The sequence below is a fragment of the Dromiciops gliroides genome, chromosome X (genome assembly GCF_019393635.1).
Source record: "Dromiciops gliroides isolate mDroGli1 chromosome X, mDroGli1.pri, whole genome shotgun sequence".
NCBI lineage: Eukaryota > Metazoa > Chordata > Mammalia > Microbiotheria > Microbiotheriidae > Dromiciops > Dromiciops gliroides.
Window position 1 is genome coordinate 54,027,906 of NC_057867.1, and position 22,854 is coordinate 54,050,759.

Genomic DNA, 22,854 nt, shown 5'->3' on the forward strand with positions numbered 1-22,854 from the left:
CTGCCCCCATCTTACATATGAAGTAACTGAGGTCCACAGAGGCCAAATGATTTGTCTGAACTGACTTAGGTAGTAAGTGGTAGAACAAGAATTTGAATCCAGATCTCTGGAATCCAAATTCTGAGTTTCTCTGGTTTACTCTGCTTTTCTACAGAGGCCACAAATTAGATAAATATATGTATTCCATAAATTTAAAAAATATGCATTCCACTACTATGACTTCAGCAGGGCAGTGGGAGTGGCATTGAATAATATAAGAAAATAGCACTCCTGGTACTTCCCAGGACAGAAGAGAAACATTTATAGGCATGAGATGCTCAGAGGGTCAGGCCACATCTAAAATATCTACCAGCTCTTTCTTGAAGGTTCCCTCAACAAGAAAAAATGTCTTCTGTTTCAAAGGCTCTCTCAACCATAGCAGCTTTGGAGAAGGGGTGGGGGGAGAAGTTTAGCTTTCAAAAAGAAAATGAAAAATCTAATATTAAAGCTATCAAAGAAAACAGAAGCTCCCAATCCCCAATCCCCCAACCCAACTCACACATTCGCACATATACTTCTAAGGGCCAAGCTGTCCCTCCTGTAAGCCTAATTGGCATGCAGTATGACATAGACGTAACTCAGTTAGTTACATCTATGATCTGGCCTTAAAAGCAGCTAACAGATTAACTCACATAATACCTTCAACTTTGGCCTTCCGAACCCTACTGTCCCAGATTACACTCTGTGAACTCTCCCCCGGAATCACACCTTCTTTTCTTCCATTTGGATTTTTCATCGACCTTTAAATAATAAATGAATTAATGGCCAACAAAAGCAAGTGTGTGCTAATTAAGAACCTAAACATGGACTATGGCAGTATAAAATGTTCACCCAGCAACCTGGACCGTTTTCAAGGCTTCACTGAGTATATGCTCAGTGGCAAGATGACCTTTGGCAGAGGAAATACTTGGATCTATAATGGCGATTTGTAATTGTCCTTTATTACTTTCTAGACTAGTTCATGGTCTCTTAGGGAAAGAGCACCTAGTCAAGAGAGGACTCCAGTCCAAATGAATGACTCCATCAAGACCAAATGTCCATGGGACTGTGCAAAAGCATCAGAATTTTGTCTCAAAGTGTGAAAGGTTCATAGGGCTCCCCTTCTGAAAATTCATCAAAATTACAAAATGCTAGACTTTGTCAGCAGGCCATGGTATCCTGCTCATCTCGTATTCTTTTATGCTAAAACAAGGTCCTTGACCAAAATACCTTGGTAATGAGTACAACATAAAGTCCAGCTGAGGCGAGCAGACAGGATGTCTGCACTAAGTCAATATTCAAAGCTGATAGCAGGGGAGTGGTGGCTTATTGGGAGAAGTGCCAAGCAGGACTTAAAGTGAATCAATGCAATGTACCACAGCTATTCGTCAGCCCAGAAGCCTCAGCCAACACAGCCGTACAGAGCAAGGAAACCAACGAGGGGACAAGGGCTCATTGCGGGATCTCAAAGCACTTTACCCGGGTCTCTGCCAAGCACACTCTTTTTCAACTGCTGGGAGAGGTCACTCTCAATACCAGGCATGTGCTCACACAGGGAAAATGAATCCCCTCCCTGATAAGAAACATGACTCCTCTGCTTCTTAGCATGGGAGGCACCAAAGAAAGGTTGACAAAGGTCTAGCGTAAGCAAAAAGGGTGATTTTGTACCAATGTCCCCTAGCAAGAGGGAAGGAAAGGCATTTCAGGCATGACACCTACCCTTCTGCCTCACCATCCTCATGTAGGAGTGAACAGGCATCCCCATTTTTAACCAGCTGATCATCCGATTCTTTCTTCTCACATTCTCTAAGGGCTTTATACATTCTTGGAGACTGGAAAGTTGTTTGGAGAAAGTGTGTTACGGACAAGCTCTGTGGCCATCACCTGGCACAATTACATTCTCTGAGACATAAGTAGCAGGGAGAAGCTGGAGTGGGAAGTATTAGGTTGGCAGGAATAAAGGTAGAGATATTGATGGTCACAAAGCAGAAAGGAGAAAGGCTTAGCATAAAGAATACATTTTATTGGAATAGCAATTCTCCTTTAGTCAGAAACAGAAAATAATAGAACAACTAAATTCAGAATTACATCATTTCTAAGAATAAACCTTGGAAACATTTTCATTTTTTTATTTTAAAATACTGTACTGGTAAACTGATCTCATGAAAAAATCCTTTTGGCACATATGAAAGGCAACGACTGTGGACAATAAATTTACGAACCAACGGGACTCGTGGGCTTTGCCCTCTACTACACAAGCTTAAATGAGAGGGTCCCGTTGAAAGCTTCCAAAAGCACAGTAGCATTCCTTGCTCAAACTTAGCTGTTCATTGATGTGATTTCAAAATGAACCCATCCACATAGCAAACACCCCAAGGCACACTGACTGTACTGAGCTCAAGAGTAGACAAGGAACAGAAACAAAGCATGATTTGCAAGGGCAGAAGCACACTGGCATGAGAATTCACTCAGCAGAAGCCATTGGACACAGCGATCACTTCAAAGTACAACCCAAAAATTCAAATACAGAAAAAAACAAGAATCTCTCAGTCAATGATCTGCATATCCACAGAAATGAGACTGAAAAACACTGTCCACAACAAGATTAGGGCTGTAAATCTCTTGAGAAATAGGTTTTCCAGACAGACTCAGCAGCACGAAGGAGAGAGCTAAGGGTTAATTCGCATAGAGGTTGCACCAAAGTAAGGCACCTATGAGACCAAGGCACAATGGCAGAACCTCTACACACAAGCTTGGCACCCAGGCCGGGGTCAACAGTGCCAGCTCTTCACTGGCCACTGCCAGTGCTTGGAGCAGTGGCACGGAGAGCTCAGAAAGACATGTAATCCCCAAAGTCAGTTCGATTTTACCTTTGAAATGCATCATCTTGCCATTTTTGCAGTGTCACAACCTTTGGGAACCAGGTTTAGCAGTTTCTTATGCCTAGCCAGTGATTACAAGGCATGTAATCAGGAGGGAATATACTGCAGAGGGAGAGTGGACCCAGACGGTGGCCACAGATCACCCCAACTGGACAGAAAACCTTTGCACAGATCAATAGGAGTTCACAGCAGGGGCTTCTGAATCCCCCATTTGTAAGCAAGAAAGGATAAAGAGAAGGAAAGCATTCTCTTGCTTGTGTTCTAACAAACTGCTACTGACAATTCTTTTTTAGGGAAAAGTATGTCTTACATTTTGCAATATTCTACATTAGGATTGATGACTTGCCATAAAGCGTTCATCAATCATGAGATATTTGTTTCCCTTGCAGACACTGCAGCTGGGACAATGCCGAAGTTAAAAAGACTTGTCAATTCTGACTTCTCCATGAGTTGATTATCTATGACCCATTTCCCTGTGATGCTCTGTGTACATTTGAGCTTCATACCCCCCCTCCTACCCTAGTCACTTGGTGTTGGCTTACAAAATACTGATTCTTTTCAATGTTACTTTGGATCAAGAAAGCCTTTGGAAGGATGTGGGGCTGAAAACCCCAAATAGAAAGACATGGGTGGATTTATAATACATCCCCAAGTTTAAGAGAAAGGTCCCCTTTCCTTCGGCCTAAAAAGTTTCACACTAGGTTGGCCCCGTGGGCCATCTGGCCCAATATTCTGTCTCTGGAAAGGGTTTTTCCTTGCATTGTCCCTACTCTTTCGCCCTGACCCAAGTCTGGAATGCCTTCCCTTCCCATCTCCTCTTGCCATCCTTAACTCCCTCCGAGGCTCAGTTCAAGTACCGACCTGCACACGAGGGTATAGGTTGATTTGTACTTACAGATTTATGTACAAGCTCCATCTCCCCAGGAGAATGTAAGCTCCCTGGAGACAAGTATTGCTTCATTTTGGGTCTTTGCATCCCCAGTGCACAATCCACTAACATTTATGAAGCACCTACTATGTGCCATGTACAGTGCTAGGTCCTGAGGATAAAAAGATCAAAATGAAACAGTGTTTGCCCGCTAAGAGCTTATATTCCAAGGATAAAATGGCACATGGTAGCCATACAATGAACATACAGTAAAATGAAGGAATGGTAACTGTTCTCCATACTGCTGACCGCAGAAGGTTAGGGTTACACCTGTCTCATAACAGCCCTAATTCCACGCCAATGGCCCATTAATGATCAGCCTTGGATATATCCTACCAGGGTGACAGCCTCTAGATGTTTGCTGTCTTGTTGTAGAAAATGTTTATTTGGGCCAATGCTTTAAGCTGGAAGGAGCATTGGAAACCATCTCAGATAGGCAGTGTTACAAAGTGGCTAATGTGCTGGCACTCAAGTCAGGCAGTTTTGAGATCTGATACTATCTCTGATCCTTGTGAGCTGCAAGGCCCTAGGCAGGTCACATCACTTTTTCAAGTATCAGTTTCTTGATCTCTAAAATAAGGGAAATAGCACCAACCCTACCTGGATTGTTGTTGTTTGTCCTTCATTTTTAAAGAGGACTGTGATATGAGGAAGGTGATGTCATGACTTGGAGTGAATTGGGTGTAAGGGAGGCAGGGTTGTACAAAGTATAAAGCCCAAATGAGATAACAGAAATGCCAAATATAATAACCATTCTTATCCTCTACATAGCTCAGATGCTGGGAGGAATGGCAAGTGAGCCAAGTCTTGAAGGAAGGGATTTCAAAGGCAGAGATTTGGGGGCAGAGCATTGTAGACAGTGTGATGGAAGGAAATGAGCCCTGGACTGACTGCATGTTAGGACATAATGCAGTTCTAATGGTTGGGAATTTGGGATGTTCAGCTTATCTAAATCCTTCCTTAGAACATTTATCTGAGGAAGGACCTTGTTACATCCACCCCATTCATACCCTGTGTATTTTTTTATTGTGGTTGAACATGATAAAACATTTATTGATTTCTTTTAGAGCCAACACTTGGGAGTCCCAGTAGTGGCTTTGATCTACTGATAAGACAAAAGGCAATTATTTGTAAAGCTTACATAGATTTCACTTGGTCTCAGATTCTACCTCCCTTTGTCTAGCTAGAAAAGAGCCGCAAAACTTACCAAATGATAACAACTGGCCAATTCCAAGTGACCTGGGATAGTATACTCAGTGAACAGACCTGAAGTTCTAGGACATTTATCTGGTCAGCTTCAGGAGGAGTTCTCTATATGTAGACAAATTGGGATCACATAAAAGTGAGGGGCACTTCCATGCAGTTAACAGTACAATCGGCTTCACATTCTTTCTGCATGGGGTACACCTCATGATCTCAGTGATATAGAGAAACCACCCACCAGGGCTGGTCCCCTTTTCTCACTTAATATGGCCTCAACACCTTTTATTTCAATGTATCATCACTAACCAATTGGCTCCCATCTTCCTCCTCTGTGTCTGAACAAGCCAACAGGAAGCCACTGTTAACCCATTCTTCCAGGCTTTCACCAAGTTCCACGGTCAGTGATGTCCTTGAGGAACCTGAAAGAGAAATGCAGAAAGCTGAAGCTTCTGGCTTCAGTCTTTCCTTCTGTCCTGAATTGACACCTTATGTACCAGCACTGAGCTAAGAAGCTTTCTTGGTCCAAGATGAGGACCTCTTTGTGCCAAAGCCTCAAATTTGGCCAGAGTGATTAAAGGTGCAACTAACTTCTAGAAGAGAAGCCAGGGTTTAAAGGGGATTTTATAGAATGAAGTTGCACCTCCTTAAGGGGGCATGACATTTTGTAGCACTTTAGATGGCACAAGATTGCCTACAGACAATGAATGACCAACGGAAAATGATTCTTTTCCATTCATTAAAGCAGACGGAGCCGGATATCTTTGTGGGAGAAAATGTTACCTGGGCTCAGTCACCATAAATAGAAGCTTGAAGACATGAGAGTTATTTTCAATTGCTTAGAGGGCTAGTACATGGAACAGAGATTAGTCTTGTTCAGCTCAGCAGAGTGCAGAACCAGGGACTACGGGGGGAAGTCACAGAGAGGCATATCCAGGCTGGATGGCAGGGAAAACTTTCTGACAATGAGAGCTAGTCTAAAGTGGAATTGGGCTGCCTCGGGAAATACTAGATTGTCCCTCACTGAAAGTCTCTAAGGAGAGGCTAGATGGCCACTGGTCAGGGACAGTCTGCAGAGGGGTCTTTTATTCAACTTTCAATTGGGCTACAATGCCTCTGGGATCCTTTCAACTCTGACACTGATGGCATGACCTCCAGCCCTCTCTGAAGGGTCATCATAAAGAAGAGCGATTGGACTTGGTCTTGGCCTCAAAAGACAGAACTAGAATGAATGGGGAGAAGCTGCAAAATTAGGCAAATTTTGGCTTGAAGACAGTAAAAACAATCTAATGATGCTAGCTAACCAAAAGTCCATTGGACTATTGCTCTGGAAAGAGGCGTGAGTTCTCTTTCATAAGAAGTCTTAAACAAAAACTGGATAACCACTCATCAGAGATTCTGTGAGAGGATTCTTGTCTAGTCATGGCCTCTGAGGCTCCTTCAAACTTTGAGATTCTGTTAGATTCTAAGGAAAAATCATTTAACTGCCTTTTTTGAAACCAATTCATTGCATAACTGAGTCTTTCCACTAATTCACACTGACACCCCCCCTCTCCCTATTAGTCCAAATGAGACTTTATGAACTTTTTAAAAAGTTTTTATATAGTTTATTTATGCTCTGATGAAAAATTATCTTCATGGATAAACATCCTCCATAGTGCCTTTCATTCCTCTTTATGAACTTTTCTATCAGCTATGCAGACTTATCTAGTTTCTCGCAGACCAGAAGGAAAAGGGCCCATTCAGTTTAAGGGGAAGAGGAGGGCAGTAAGAGAAAACTTTGTGAGCTCGTAAATATTCTTCACACTTTGCTACCAGATCTTTCTATACATTATCAGCTGGCACTGTAGCCCTGACAGTCACCGATGAGCTCAGTGCACATCATAAACATTATGGTCTTTGAAAAGTAGAGCAATTCTCCAGAAAAACACCTGGAGAGTCAGATCTGCCCAGACCTGACTTGTCTCTGTGAATGAATGAGATGAGGCTTACACATACTTTTGCTTGTTTTAGTCTGAGGAGACAGAACCAAATTGTCCAATGTCACGGGGCTCGTGCGATCAGATTCGTTTTCTTCAGAGCTTACAGAGACTTGCTGCTGTATTCTGAAATATTTGCCAAGTGAAAGTGATCAATCAATTAGAAATTCAAATCAACAAACGTTTGTGAAGCACATCTTACACATGAAGGAAGCACTCTTCTAGGTTCTAAGGATATGAGAAACAAAGAAACAAACAAAATAGTCCCTGATCTCAAGAGACTTAAAAGCTATAAGGCCCTTTGGAAAGCAACAGGGGTTTAACAACCCTGATGTATATCTACTTGGATATTACTGGATGAGAATGGTGTTAGAAATCCATTTGATTGAAGCTAGTGTTTCCGATTTGGATTTTAGTTGGAATTTATTTCAATTCTTGGCACTCTTTTAGTTAAGGATGACATATCAACTTGAATTAAATTTTGGCACCCTCGAGTCTTCTGCTGAAAAAAAACTAAGCATATTTTAAACTTCTTGATTATGCTGCCTCTATAGAAGCGACAAACTAGTCGATTCAGCTCCACTTGAAATGAATCTATTTAGTGAACAATTCAGAGAAGCTTTTGTTTTCTTGTTAAACAGGCTATGTTTATGCCATTATCATAATGGAAAAAAATATTTTTATTCCAGAAGCCTGTGAGGGCTGGGTCATTATAAGCCCCTCTTAAGCCTCTCAAAGGTGTATTCTCCATTCTCCACACTGCCTGAGTTCCCCTCCACTACAAATCTTGAAGCAAACGTTGAAGGAGCTAGATTAGAATGAAGAGAGTTTGGTCCCAACTCCTCATGAAATGAAGAAAAAGCATTTAAAACCTGAAGCTGTCTGAAGGTGGTTTGGGCTGACTTTTCCTCTCCCCTGACAGCCTCCCCGGTAATGGCCTTGTATCAATGCCCTGGGGTCTTAGTGAGGGGTACTTTGCACTGCTTGGCCCAGACAGGCTTCAAAGTATTTGCCCCAGTAATAGAAAATCCCTGTTATGGCTCCGCTTATCAGGTATGTGTTGGAGGGTGGCTTGCTCAAGTAGAAGGGAGACCAGACCAGCCCCAGGTCCCTTCTGATCCTAGTAATCTGAGTTGGTACATTTGTATCCAGGAGGCTGCTATACATCAAACCACAGGTTAGAAACCAGCAGGCTTCACATTAATATGCAAGAAAAAGCCTAGCTCCTCAGGCAAGGATATTGTGGAAAATCCTTGTTGCTGTGCAGACATTTAGCTTTAATGAATTAAGTAAGGTGTGCATATAAATGAAGCTTGAACCTTAAAAGAATTCGAGTTGGTTTTTCACCAACTGTTAAGAAGTCAATTACTGCATCAAACCTAGCAGCCTTTAATCCTATTACTTTTGGTCAAAGCCTCAGTATTGAAAAGTACTGAGTGCCCAGGAGGATGAAGACCTCCTGTGTAACCCTGGCAAGGCTCTGAGGAGGAATCAGCCGAGGCTCCTCTAGCTTTGGTGACCTCTGAAAGGCCCCGTGCAAACCAGGGTGGAGCAATGCTTGGTGCTGTCGATCTGTGGCACCTATGGATGCTGGAGCAGGAATTTCTAAAAACAATAGCTTAGAAATATCCAGGCCAGGATTTCAAAAGGTTTAACTCTTGCTGAATCGTACTCAAATCTTCTTAGAAGAAAAAGCCACAAGGGTGCTGCTGTATTGTCAGGTCAGAAACTCTGGGTGAGGCAGCAGAGGAAGAGAAGTTTAAAGAATCTCAGAGGGTTAGAGGAAGCCTGAGGCTGGGAGTTGCATCCAGAATGCTGAGGAGGGTATGGGAACTGAGAGAAGACTGAGGACACTTTGGGACGTTCAGTGGGGTTAGCAGGGAGTAGTGGGTTCAAGTGTATTCTGCATCCTGTTAGCCAGCATTCGTCCTCAAAACTCCAACCTTGGCCCTGTCCAAAGGTATGGGGAGAACCAAAACTGGGGAAAATAGCAATGTGTACGTGCCTCACCCCTGCTGAGATGGACTCAACTCATGATGTGTCTCTTTGTACAGGGCTACTCTAGGTCTTGGGGGTTGGGGAGGGAGTAAGTCTCATACATAGTCATGGCCCTCAAGGGATACATGATCACAGTAGCAGCAGAGCAAGGGTGTTTGAGCCTCCATCAGACACGTTCCCTCCCAACCTTGTGTTGGATGTATCTAAACCACTTAGACCACTGCTGCCTTTCCCTTTCCCCTCATTAACCAGGTCTTTCCAGCTCTGCCATAAGACTGGTTTAAGGAAGGGTCAAGATTTCTCTCCCAGTCAGTGAACAAAGGATCAGAGTTGGGATCATCTAGTCTAAACATCTCATTTTATAGCTATTGTTGTTGTTGTTGTTGTTGGTCCTTCATTCTTGGGGAGGACAATGACATCGGGAGGTGACTTGCAATGAATTGGATTTAAGTAAGGGAGGGCTGTGTAAGGACACCAGCCTCACTCTCTCCTCCAGAGTCATCTGCATCCAGTGACAAGATATACATCAGGATTACTGGAGATGGCCCCAGATGTTTAAGGTAATTAGGGTTAAGTGACTTGTCTAGGCTCACACAGCTAGTCTGAGGTGAGATTGCAACTCAGGTCCTCTTGACTCCAGGGTCAGTGCTCTATCCACTGCACCATCTAGCTGCCCCTCATTTTACAGAGGAAGATACTGAGGTCCAGAGAAAACAAGAGACTTTCCCCAAGTACATGTAGTAGCTGACCGAGCTCATTAATCATGGACCTAGCTCCAGGATCAAGTCAGCTTACTTGGAATCTTGGAGGACCTGAGATCACTATTAACTCTTGAGCAGAAGTCTAACTAGTAAAAATTGTGTGCCCCCCAACCTTTATCCCTGATTGCTACACATGACTCTCTCGTTCTCAAACCACATTTTCAGCCAAGTCCAGACTTAAAGGGAGATACCCTCACTGTGACTCAGAACAAAGAATGGAAATATCTTGTAGCATCGGGGAAAAAGTATTGGATTCACAGACCAAGGACCTGGATTCATATCCTTTTCCTTGTGCATTTTCCATTTCATTCTCTGAAAATGAGAGGGTGGAGCTAGGAAGTGTCTGTGATTACATGCAGCTCTTCATTTATGAACTTATAACCTTCAAAGAAATGTTCTAGATCCTATAATCTCATAGTCTCCTGGATGCACCATATACTACATCTCAATATCTTGTCCAAGTGTCAAGGCAAAAGAATTTAGAAAACTCAGAAGTAGTAGTATTAGATTGGCCAGTATACACTGATGGGGACCAAGAGACTTAGCTAGAAATGTGTGATGTGTGCAAAGAGCTCTGTGCTCACTAGCCCCAAGTGAGGAAAGTAAGGCAAGCACAGTTACTGGGCTAGAAAGTACATCTATGGGGGCAGCCAGGTGGCACAGTGGATAAAGCACCGTCCCTGGATTCAGGAGGACCTGAGTTCAAATCCGACCTTAGACACTTGACACTTACTAGCTGTGTGACCCTGGGCAAGTCACTTAACCCCCATTGCCCCACAAAAATGTACATCTTTGTCAGGAAATGCCCATCAATTGGGGAATGGCTGAACAAATTGTGGGATGAGATTATGATGGAATTGTGCTATAAGAAATGATGAGCAGGATGCTCTCAGAAAAACCTGGAAAGACTTACACAAGCTGATGCAAAGTGAAATGTAAAGTATACAAAATAACAGCAATATTGTAAGACGATCTGCTGTGAATGACTTAGTTATTTTTGGCAATACAATCATCCAAGACAACTCTGAAGGACTTATGAAAAATGCAATCCATCTCCAGAGAAAGAACTGATTGTGTCTGAATATAATTGAAGCATAATTTTTAGTTCCTTTTTCTAAAGTATTTTTGTCTATTTTCTTTCACAACCTGACTAATGTGGAAATGTTTTGCGCGACTTCTCATGTATAACTTATATTGAATTGCTTGAGTTCTTAAGGGGGGATGGCGAGGGAGGGAGGAAGAGAATTTGTAACACAAAGTTTTAAAGATCGATGTTAAAATTTGTTTTTACATGTAATTTGGGGAAAAAATAAAATTCTAAATAAATGGGGAAAAAAGAAAGTAATCTGTGTCCCTGTTGTTGCCATATCCAGGGGCAACCATGCCCTCAGCCCTTTCTTAACTATGAATTACTGTCCCACAAATCAGAGCAGACTTTCTAAAATTCCATCCCCACCTAATAGCTGGAAGTGGTAGAGAGAGGTCAGATTGCTAAGAGGTGGTAGAGGAAAGTGGAACCTCAGAAAAAAGCTCTCAGTCCTCTGTCTAGTCTGCCATATTCCAAAGCAGAATTCTCTCTCAATTTATAGAACTCTTCTGAAAATCAGCTAGCTGAGTCCTAAGGAGGCTTTGCAAAGGACATGATAGCAGCCATCACTTCCGGGAGCCTCCCCAAGAGTTATTACCCTGCAGCAGCAAAACCCCCACCACCAAGACATTCTGCAACAATTTGCATATGCAAATAAATCCAGCCCATTGCCTCGTGTCCAATTGCCATAACTGTTGGACGCCATCTGGCCCCATACTCAAGCACAGAATGAGGAAATTGATGCATGTTTTGCCTTTGATGAGTGCCTGCTGGGTTGGGCTGCAGGGGTGTATTGAAGGACAAAGATGGTTCCATGTCTCTGTTTCTTCATTTCAGACAAGATACACTAGGGAAAGGGCAGCAGTAGCCCCAAAATTACTTACCCATCAGTCAGCTGAGGAACAATTGGAATTGGGTCCACAGCCTGGTTCTGCTGCTGCTTCTCAACTGCAAACAGAACCCAGAATTCCAGGGGTTAACAATGACCACGGAAAGACTGCCATTCCCTATTTTGTTCAAGGATTAGCTATGATTTAGACAAAAATCATTACCACTGGCTAAAACCACACTAATTCTGACTGACTGAGAAGAACAAATACAAGATCATGACAGGTTTAAACTATGCTACTCCCCAACAAAAAATAGTATTTTCTAACCATCTAAACAGCTCCAGACCATATATCACTTACCAGCACCCTGACATCTTGCCATCGGACCTGCAGCTGCATGAGGGAACACTCCTCATTTAGTCCTGGGTTACTTCCCACTTCTTGCTTTTGGAAGCAGTAATGGAACAAATACTACCATTGCTTCTGTAAAAGGTATGGCAATCCACTGCCCACTGACCCCACTCAACATCCCAGTGCCTCCCCAGACCAAAATTCCTATCCCTGCCCATTCCTGTCTGTGTTTTTTCTCTCCCAGGGATTAGAAGGTAAGCACCTTGAGGGCAAGGGCTGACTCACTTTGGTCTTTGTATTACTAAAGACTAGAACAAGTGCATGGCACATAGTAGGTCCTCTCAAACTGAAGAGGGCTTGAGTGTGACCCTGGTAAAAGGCTGTGTGGCTGCTACCTGAGGAGGACCCACATTTGGTACCTCATTCTGTCACTTACTGTGACTTTTAGGCAAGTCACTTCATCTCTGGGGACCTCAGTTTCTTCACCTATAAAATGAAAGTACTGGACCTGATGTTCTCTATGGTCTCTTTTAGTTCAAAATCTGTAATCCTATGAAATATAGAGAAGCTCATCACCAATAGATTGCTCACAAGGTGATGAGTTATCAAGAATTTCCAGTCAGAAAATTAAATTGAGGCTAAAACCATCAGTATAATGAAATTCCATGAAACTGACCAGCTGTCAAAGCAAACCTTCACAAGATAAGCTATGGGAAAAAAGGACACAGATGAGAGAAGATCTCCTAAAGCCCTGCTCACAGAAGCATCAATAGAAAACCTAACTGGCTGTTATCTATGAGGGTCAGATTGGGTATCAGAGGACTTGAGTTCAAATCCTGTTTCTGCTAAGACTACCTAAGTGATGTTCCTGAAACCTGTAGGGCTCAAGACCAAGCTGCCAACACAAAGAAGTCCAATCAAGCAGGAGGGGAACCCCACTCCCTCCTCCACCCAGCCCCAAGCCAGTTCTTAGTGCCAACATTACCTTTGATAAGTTCTTGTTGCTTAATCAAAATTTTCCTTATTTCGCCCAACCAGGCTACCTTTGATTCCATGGTCTGGGCCTAAAAAGGAATAAGATGACAGTCAGTGACTTCCTGGAATCCAGGTTTAGAGTGATAGAACAAAGGAAAATGAGAGGTAGCCAAAGGGGAACATTCTCTAGGAAAGCCCAAGTTATGTATTTAAAGTTACTGTAACTGAACAGTTGAGCCTGGGCATTAATCACTACCACCTTCAGTAGAGATCACCTAATCATTTTCAAGGTGTCCTTGAAATGGGGGTATAATACCCCAAACCAATGCAAAATAAAGGCTTTCAGTGTTTGTGTGTTTGTGTGTGTGTGTGTGTTACATAGGAAAGAATCTTTCAGTAATCTCTAAATAGCTTACTTTTAATTTTAAAAGAAGAAAAAAGAAACAAGCAAGCATTTATTAAGTGCCTACTATGTGCCAGACACCGTGCTAAACACATACAAACATCTCATCAGATCCTCACAACTCTGGGAGGGAGGTGCTATTATCCCCATTTTTTAGTTGAGGAAACTGAGGCAGACAGAGGGGAACTGACTTGCCCAGGGTCATACAGTATTTAAGGACAAATTTGAACTCAGGTCTTCCTGATTCCAGGTCCAGCACACTGTCCACTCTGTCACCTAATTGTCTCTTAAGAAAAACAAAACAAAAACAAAAACAAAAACATTTTGTTTTGTGGTTGACAAGACTTCATTCAGGGCATTTGGGGGAGAAATTCTACTAATTGGTTAAAAGCTATAAATTTCTAGATCTAGAACTGAAAGGGACCTCTGAGGGTCACTGAGTCCAACTATTCATATAACAGAAGAGGAAACTGAGGCCCAAGGAGGTGAAGTCACTCGCCTAAGGAAACACAAGCAGTTAGGCAGGGTTTGAACCCAGAGTCTGACTGCATAACCAGTGGTTTTTCCCATTGTAGTCTACTGGAAATAATATATATGGAGTTGCCTAGGGCACTGAGAAGTAAAGTGACTTTGTCAAGATCAAGAGGCAGGATTTGAACCCAGATCTTCTGCCTCCAAACCTAGTACTCTAGACACTGTGCCAGGTTGCCTCTATTCACTGCAGTGGATTTATTAAAAGTTATCAATAGGGGCAGCTAGGTGGCGCAGTGGATAAAGCACCGGCCCTGGATTCAGGAGCACCTGGGTTCAAATCCGGCCTCAGACACTTGACACTTAACTAGCTGTGTGACCCTGGGCAAGTCACTTAACCCTCATTGCCCTACAAAAACAAAGAAAAAAAGTTATCAATAACTCCACTAAAGGAGAAGAAAATGTTTAAGCCAAAAATGTTGTTCTTCAGCTGTTTCTCGGTCATGTCCAAATCTTTCTTTGTGGCCCTGTTTGGGGTTTCCTTGGCACAGATACTGGAGTGGTTTGCTATTTCTTTTTCCAATTCATTTTACAGATGAGGAAACTGAAGCAAACAGGGTGAAGTAGCTTGCCCAGGGCCACACAGTAAGTGTCTGAAGTCAGATTTGAACTCATGAAGATGAGTCTTCCTGACTCCAGTTCTCCCATTTTTACACTGCACCACCTAGCTGCCCCCAAACCAATAACAGCAGTATAAAATTGTGTTTGCTGTTTAAAAAAAGAATGAAAGGAAGAATCTTCCTGATTCCCAGCTCTATCCACTGTGCCCCCTAGCTGCCCTGGAGCACAAAGGAGGGAGGGAGGGAGGGAGGGAGGGAAGGAAGGAAGGAAGGAAGGAAGGAAGGAAGGAAGGAAGGAAGGAAGGAAGGAAGGAAGGAAGGAAGGAAGGAAGGAAGGAAGGAAGGAAGGAAGGAAGGAAGGAAGGAAGGGAGGGAGGGAGGGAGGGAGGGAGGGAGGGAAGGAGGGAGGGGGAGAGGAGGAGAGGGGGAGAGGGAGGGAGGGGGAGAAGGAGGGAGAGAGGGAGGGAGGGAGGGAGGGAGGGAGGGAGGGAGGGAGAGAGAGAGAGAGAGAGAGAGAGAGAGAGAGAGAGAGAGAGAGAGAGAGAAAGAACGAACGAACAAAGGAACTCAAAATCACATGTATTCTTCCACTAGGTGGCCCCATGTTTTGCCCTCTCTTCCTCCCCCCCCCCAAACATTAGTTACAGTGTTGGTGACAAATATCTAGGTTCAAATGGCAACCCCCAAATGAAGTGACTTTCCTTCTCCTCTCCTTCCCTGAAAGAAGAGAGCTGAGGGGAGCTCACGGCACACCTGGCTGGGGGTCCAATCATGTGTCTGATAAGGAGAGGCCAAAATCTGGGGTTCCACAGCTTTAGTGGTTTTGTAATTGTGTCAAGTACTGCCTAATGACCACAAAAGGGGCTCTAAACAGAAGTCACCGTCTTGTCATTCTAGAAGTTGCCTGAAGCACTTAATTAACATGACAAAGCAGCTACTTAGAAGCCTGCCAAAGCTGATATTCCCAGTGTAGGGGCCTCCAAGTCAGGAGACCAGAGTTCTAATATTGGTCCTATTACTAACTACCTAGGCCAAATCACAACCTCTCTCAGTTGTTTCCTCATCTTTAAAATGAGAGGGTTGGAATAGAAGACTTGTATGGCTCCTTCCTACCTCCAGGGCAGCCAGGGCCCACAGTGGATAGAGCTGGGAATCAGGAAGATTCATCTTCAGGAATTCAAATCTGGTCTCAGATACTTACTAGCTATGTGACCCTGGTCAAGTTGCCTCACTCAGTTTCCTCATCTGTAAAATAAGCTGGAGGAAGCAATAGCAAACCACTCTGTTATCCCTGTCAAGCAAACCCCCAAAGGGGTCACAAAGAGTCTGAAATGACTGAACAAGAACAACATGGATTCTTCTAGTTCTAAGTCTATGATCCTATGATGTGAGTACATAGAACAAGTACTTTCCCACACCTGGGAAAATGGAGGTGTTATACTAACTCATCTTTGAAGGACTCCTCCAACTCTAAATAGATAATTCTCCTATCCCATGATCTGTGGGACCTTTGGCATGGCCCTTCCCTTCTAGGATTCTAGGTTTCTCCATCTGCAAAAGGGGTTGGATCTGAAGATCTCCAAGATTCCTTCCCTGCCTTAACATTTTATGGTCTCTTGTGTAAGAGTTCTATAACATTACAACTGTACCACAATTTATATGGAGGATATGCTCCAAGGAGGAATCTGTATACATCAAATGTTTGGGGAAATCGAATCATGTTTTAAATACTCTATGGGAAAGGAACTCTGATGTGAAAACTTTTGTGAGATGAAAACACGTCCCATGATTTATGAGACTTGTTTACAGCGGTTTTCTGAAAGCAGGGCATGACAGGAGAGGCGATCTTAGAAAGTCGCTAACCTGCACAATGTAAACTTCTTCACGCCCACTGTACCAGATTTCAAATTTGCGGTTATCTCCTTTCACATTCTCAGTGATTCCAACGGCACTCATCTGCAAAACAAGGACAGATTCTTGTGAATCTTTTATTTCGAATCTGAAATTTAACTAGGGCCACACACAGTACCATATTCTACATAGAAAATGTCATGCTCCCTACAAAATGAACATTTTGAGCTCAGCAATTATGAATTACCAAGCCACAAATTCTATTGTAGTTAAGAACATATAAATGCTTTCGGTGAAACATTAGCACTCAACTCTAAGTACTCATTGTAATTTGGAAAATGGATTATTAGTTCTAGAGGAGATAAAAAACAAACATTATAAATCCAAGCCAAGTGATTCATTTTAAATTGGTCCTGTGTAAATCTTTAAGTGGGTGCTGTTTTAAATGAACTACATGGTCTTTTTCATGTTTTTTTTTATCAGACACAGAAGTAAAAATGCCCTTTAAATTCAATAAGAAAATGTATCCAAGAAATTGATTTAGGACAGCTATTTGCCATTACTTGGTCACCTGACACATTTATTTGGTTTTACTTAACTTTGTTCCATATAGTCAATCTCCAAGTAATGAGTAAGCAAACCGGAAAATCCATCCAAATGGCCAACTGTACAATGTCTCCCTCTACCCTCATCCAACAACACCCTAGAGAATAACATTTTCCTGGGCCAATGGTACACCTTTTCCCTACCACTTCCTTTCTTCTCCACAAATGGGATTATATACAGAATATGCTATCCCATTTTCTTCTCTCTTTCACCACTAACAGCTCAGCTGATATCCTCTCACAGGTATCCATGCACATTTTCTTTAACTCCTTCCTTAACACCTTGGCCTTGCTCTTCTAACTTTAGCCTACTTACCTCAGAAAAAAAACAACACGTTTGTTACGTACTTCCTTGGGAGAAAAACAAATTAACAATGGATGGCAGGAGTACTGCTAGTGAAATATGTGCATCAAGGAAAAGGAAATCCACATGTTTCAAAGTAAAGAGACATGCTAAAGAACCAATGCCTTTAACCTCTGTAAGTGTCCAGAAATTTTCCTTCAAAAGTGTATCAAATCACAGAATGCCAGACCTGGAGGGGACTTTAGATTTCATCACTTCCAGAGGAAGAAACTGAGTCCAAAAAAGAGGCAAAATAATAGGCCTGAAACTCCAAATCAGGTCTTCTGACTTCAGTTCCAGAATTCTATTACATGTTGCCAGTCTACTTCTTTGTCCTTCTCCAGTGTTCCCCAAACATTGTTATTTCATAGAATTATTTCTTACTCCATTTTACTTTCCCCCATTTTATTTAGTTATGCATATTATGATATTAATAATTTCTAGATTTTTCTGGGAGATGTATAATATTTTAGCTATATTATAAATTAGATGTGTGATTCTGGACAAGTCACTTAGTATCTCAGAGCTTCAGCAAATGCTCTGTTATATAAGGCAGAGAAGGTACTGGTCTGCACTGGTAGAGAGAATTTCCCTACTGGGAACTCCTCATGTCAGTGAAATCATGTCTGGTACAAAAAAAAAAGAATTAGATAGGTTTGTATGGGCTAGCCTGGGAACTTTATAGCCACTTATTCAGAGATACTAATGGAAAGGGCAGCTAGGTAGTACAGTGAATAGAGTGCCAGGCCTGGAGTTGGGAAGACCTGAGTTCAAATACGACCTTAGACACTTATTGTGTGTGTCACTGGGCAAGACACTTCACCCTGTTTGCCTCAGTTTCCTCATCTGTAAAGTGAGCTGGAGAATGAAATGGCGAACCACTTTTGGCAAGAAAACCCCAAATGGGGTCACGATGAGTTGGCCACAATTGAAACAACCCAACGACAAATTAATGGAAAGAGCTCTGTCTATGGAGTCTGCTGAGACCAGGATCTGAATCCAATTTCAGACATCTACCAGCTGTGTGACTAGGAGAAAAGTCACCTCCCCCTATGAACCTCAGTTTCTTCATCTGTAATGTGGAGATAGTGATAACTATAGGACTTCCATCACAGGGCAGGTGAAAGGATCAAGTGAGGTAATATGCATGTATAAAGCACTTTGCAAATCTTTAAGAACTGTGCACAAGTCTGTTAGTATTATTCTGAGCTGTAAACAACTAACTTGGAGCTTTGGTGACTTACCTGCCTAAGTGAGGCGTCCAAGTAGAGGATGAGGGAGAGGCGAGGAAGAGGAAAGAAGAAGGAGAGGTTACAAGCATCCCTTTCCTCCTCCTCCCATACTGGTAAGGCAGATTCCATATTTCCTTCTCTAGCTCTGGTGGTCATGAAAAAGTCATGTCTTGTTCTACTTTCTCCCCAGGGTGGGTATTTGCATTCAGAAGGTCAAGGAATTCTAACTTGCAGCCTAATTTTGTAGCCACATCGAGAGGGGCCCAAGGATATCAACTAGCTTGTTCAAAGTCACTCAAGTGTGGCAAGAGAGCCAGAACTGGACCCAAAGATTCCTGGAGCTCCCAACTAGCCTTATGCTTAAAGTGCCAGAGCAGATTTAACCTCCTCTGGAGGAGGATTTGGTCAGGTTAAGGCCTGAGTTATTAGGCCAAATTGGCTTGAAATTCAGTTTGGCCAGATGCAAATGAACTGCTCTTCGAGGACCTTCCCTAGACCTCCAGGAGGGCAAATGTGAACATTCTGGCCAATTCTGAGGAGGAGGAAAACAGAGCTGGGATGCCACTGGTTTATAGAACTTCTGGTGAGGAAACTCCCTCTAGCCATGCAAACTAGCAATGTGCAGGCTCAGAAAATTGCCTATGGATATTAGAAAAATCTGTCGGCACGGCCTGGTGTCCTAGATTACACTGTGTTTCAGTGAGGCATCATGGGCTCAGCATAAATACACATCGCAACTAAGAAATTTCTCCACACAAAACCCATACTCGTTGCCAGAGCCAAACAGAACCTTCTGACCCCCTAATCCAGGGGTTCTTAACCTGGGGTTCATGTACCCTCAAGAGGGATGTGACATGGATGGCAAAAGCAAATACATCTTTTTATTCACAAAGCTCCAACTGAAATTTAGCATTTCCTTAAATTGTATTTTGTTTGTTTGTTTTTTGTTTTGGTGAGGCAATTGGGATTAAGTGACTTGCCCAGGGTCACACAGCTAGTAATGTTAAGTGTCTGAGGCTGGATTTGAACTCAGGTCCTCCTGCATCCAGGGCCGGTGCTCTATCCACTGTGCCACCTAGCTGCCCCTTAAATTGTTTACAAATATTTTTTTCCGGGGAGGGATCCAGTCTTCAGCAGATTGCCATAGAAAAAGTTACAAGGACCCCTGGTTTTGTCCAGCCCCCTCAATTTTACAAATGGGAAAAGTGAGGTCTAAAGAGGTAGGATGATTTGTCCAAGGCCACATAACTGGTTCACAGCAAAGCCATGACTAGAATCTAGGTCTCCACATGACAACTCCAAGGTCTTTCCAATGAGTTTTGCTGCCATAACATTTGAATCCTTTTCTTTCTTTGGAAAGCTAAATCCATGAAGTCAGAAATCCTACACTCAAAGTCACCACTTGGTGGTAAAGAGAGTGATTTTGTAGAACTCAAATCATATGCCAAGGAAGGAAGAAATGACCCATTCAGATGACCATATTTTCTGAGCCAAAAATCAGGGCATGTGGTCTAACAAAGGAAATTCTTTTTGCAAAGCTTCATTCAAAGGACACATTTTTATCTTGAAACAGGGACTGTCCTGGAAAATCTGGGATGTATGGTTACCTAGCCAAGAGCCTAATTTCTTCTCTGTTGGCAACAAAATCAGTTCTCTTCATAACAAACAAGGACCACAGTATTTATTATGCATGTAATTTTCTGCTCCTGTACTCCTCACCAAACCAGTCCCCCAATTATGGGGAGCAAAGGTAAGGCTTTTAAAAAAATTTTATACATATAAATTTCCCCCTGGTGGTTGGAAGCAGCAGCCCTAAAACTCTGAAGGCTTGCTAAGAGCATCTGAAGAGGTTTGAACAGTGATTAAATCGCTCTCCCACTTCCAGCAAACAGATTTTAATTACACATAATTCCCACCTCTTCAACTGCTCTTACCACCAGGCTGAGGATTGCTGGGTCCATCAGGAAGGAAATTAGACAGAATAAAAACTCTTGAATTTGCTCATCAAAAGTGATGGGAAGATTCTGGAAAAAAAATTGTCATTTCACAGTCAATAAATCCTAAACACCCTTTGACCCTGAGATATCACTACTGGGCATATACTCCAAGCATGACAAAGGCAGAAGGCAAATAAGAATATTTATAGCAACATTTTTGTAGCAGCAAAGGGTAAGACAGAAGGTGAGCAACCGCTAACTCAGGGAAGAGATAAACAGACTATGGTATATGATTGTAATGGAATAATATTGCACCATAAGAAAGGGAAAACATGAAGAATTCAGAGAAACATCGAACAGGACTAGAACAACAATTTAAGAAAAGCAACACTGAAAAACATAAGAACTCTGATCAAAGCAATAACCAACTGTGACTTAGCTGACCGATAGTGAAACAGGCCTTGCATCTTTCAATAGAGAGATGCTGCATTTTAGCAGATGTGCAATGAGGCATACAGATTTGGATATGGCCAATATGCTTCTTCCCTTTGCCCAGATCAGGGTTCTTTACCTTTTTTATGTTGTGGATCCTTCTGGCAGACTGATGAGGCCAATAGACCCTTCTCAGAGTAACGCTTTTACGTGAATAAAATAAAATGCATAAAATTACAAAGGAAATAAAAAGTGAGTGAAAATTGAGGTGATTTTTTCCCTTTTTCTGAGTTCACAGACTCCCCCTGAAACCATCTATTCCTAGACCCCTTTGGGCTTGTGGATCCCAGGTTAAGAACTCCTGGCAGAGGTGTATTTCTTTATTATTAGGGTGGGTTCTAATGGGTCTGGGGAGAGTACCACAGGGAAGTAAAACTGATGTGTTTTTTTAAAAACATCCGTAAATCTAGCAGGAAAGGAAGAGAACAATACAAGAGAGAAAATGTGAATAAACACTATAGGTTCCAATCTCTTTGAGTCCACCTCTGCTCACAGAACTCTTCGAAAAGTGTACCAAGAGGCAGAACAACATGTCACATGACAACAACACAACATAGTGATCCATGGCCCATGAGGCAGAGTTTCAGAAAGGAAAGCATTGGCAAGCACATACGCACAAGTTGACTTCACAAGCTACAGGAATGCCCCTGAGCAGGGTCACCTGCATACCACAATGAATTTTCAGAGGAGACCTGTAGGGAAAGATATACACATGGGTGATGCATCATTATGGCAAGAGATTAAATATGTCTTACTTTCAAATAGTGCTTAAAGCTATAGAAGGGAGTTCGCTCATGTCCGTCTCCATGTTCATCTCTCCTCTTACAGAACACAATAGCTTTCTCATACAAGAAAAGGTGGCGCTGCATGGGCTTGAATCGGGCAAAGTCCTTCATTTTGGTGGTACCTTTTCTATGACTAATCCAAACACTGAAGGATCCTTGCATTAATACCCTGCCCAGGTCACTTAGGTTACCCTATAAATGAAATAAAAAGTCATTAGTGCACCCATCCAATTGAGTAAAATGCCAAGAATCAGAAAAAGTCGATGCTGGAAGGGTTAAGAGAGGAAAGACATATGAACACCCTGTGAGGAAAACTGTGAACTAGTTTAGCCGTTCTGGAAAACAATTTGGAATTATGCAAGAAAGTTCTTTCTCTCCATTCACCCAGTGATACTACTAGATAAAGCTAAGACACACAGAAAGATTCCATATAACAAAATATCATGGCAGTGCTTTGGGGGGGGGCACAAAACTGGAAACAGATCAGGTGTCCATCCATTGAAGAATGGCTGAATGAACTGTGGTATAAGAATGCAGAATAATAGCATTGTACCATTACAAATGACAAATAGGAGAAAATTTGGGAGTACATGGGAAGACTCATGTGAATTCATACAGAGCAAAGAAAGCAGAATCAGGAGAATCCTAGGCAAAGGTCACTATAATATACAGGAAAATCATTCTAAAAGAGAACCTGAACTCAAGACTGAATGCACTGACCCATCTTGGTCCTAGAAAACTAATGATGAAACCTATTTCCCATCTCTCTCTCAGCAAAGAGGTGGGGGAGTGCTTTTGTTAAATGTCACATAACTTCAGCAGAGGTAGCTATTTTCAATAGTTTTATTAAACCTTCTTTCTTTGTTATCAGAGAAGCTTCAGCAGATAGTGGAGGGGTGACAGTATATCAAGGGATGGGTATGGTCTAAAGCCAAAAGTCATCAATAAAACGCACACATCACACATGAACTTGAATATCATAGCAGCACACAGGTCTATGACATCAGATTTGAAGTGCTCATTCAGCCTGAGACATCCAAATGAACAAAGCATAGCCAATTCTATTGGTGTAATCTTATCATCCCAACGGTTCATATAAAACATTG

At 42.4% G+C, this 22,854-nt stretch overlaps 1 protein-coding gene across 1 annotated transcript in view; it reads right to left on the minus strand.

Moving 5' to 3' along the window:
- MCF2 (MCF.2 cell line derived transforming sequence) overlaps positions 1-22,854 on the minus strand; it is an 82,047-nt gene that overhangs the window by 2,465 nt on the left and 56,728 nt on the right. Inside the window, exons 19-26 of the mRNA XM_043974901.1 lie at positions 21,719-21,940; positions 16,367-16,459; positions 13,020-13,098; positions 11,738-11,801; positions 7,027-7,133; positions 5,338-5,450; positions 1,738-1,850; positions 672-779 (exon numbers count right to left, since the gene is read on the minus strand). Of these exons, the coding sequence (XP_043830836.1) occupies positions 672-779; positions 1,738-1,850; positions 5,338-5,450; positions 7,027-7,133; positions 11,738-11,801; positions 13,020-13,098; positions 16,367-16,459; positions 21,719-21,940 (899 nt within the window). The remainder of the gene's footprint in view (positions 1-671; positions 780-1,737; positions 1,851-5,337; positions 5,451-7,026; positions 7,134-11,737; positions 11,802-13,019; positions 13,099-16,366; positions 16,460-21,718; positions 21,941-22,854) is intronic.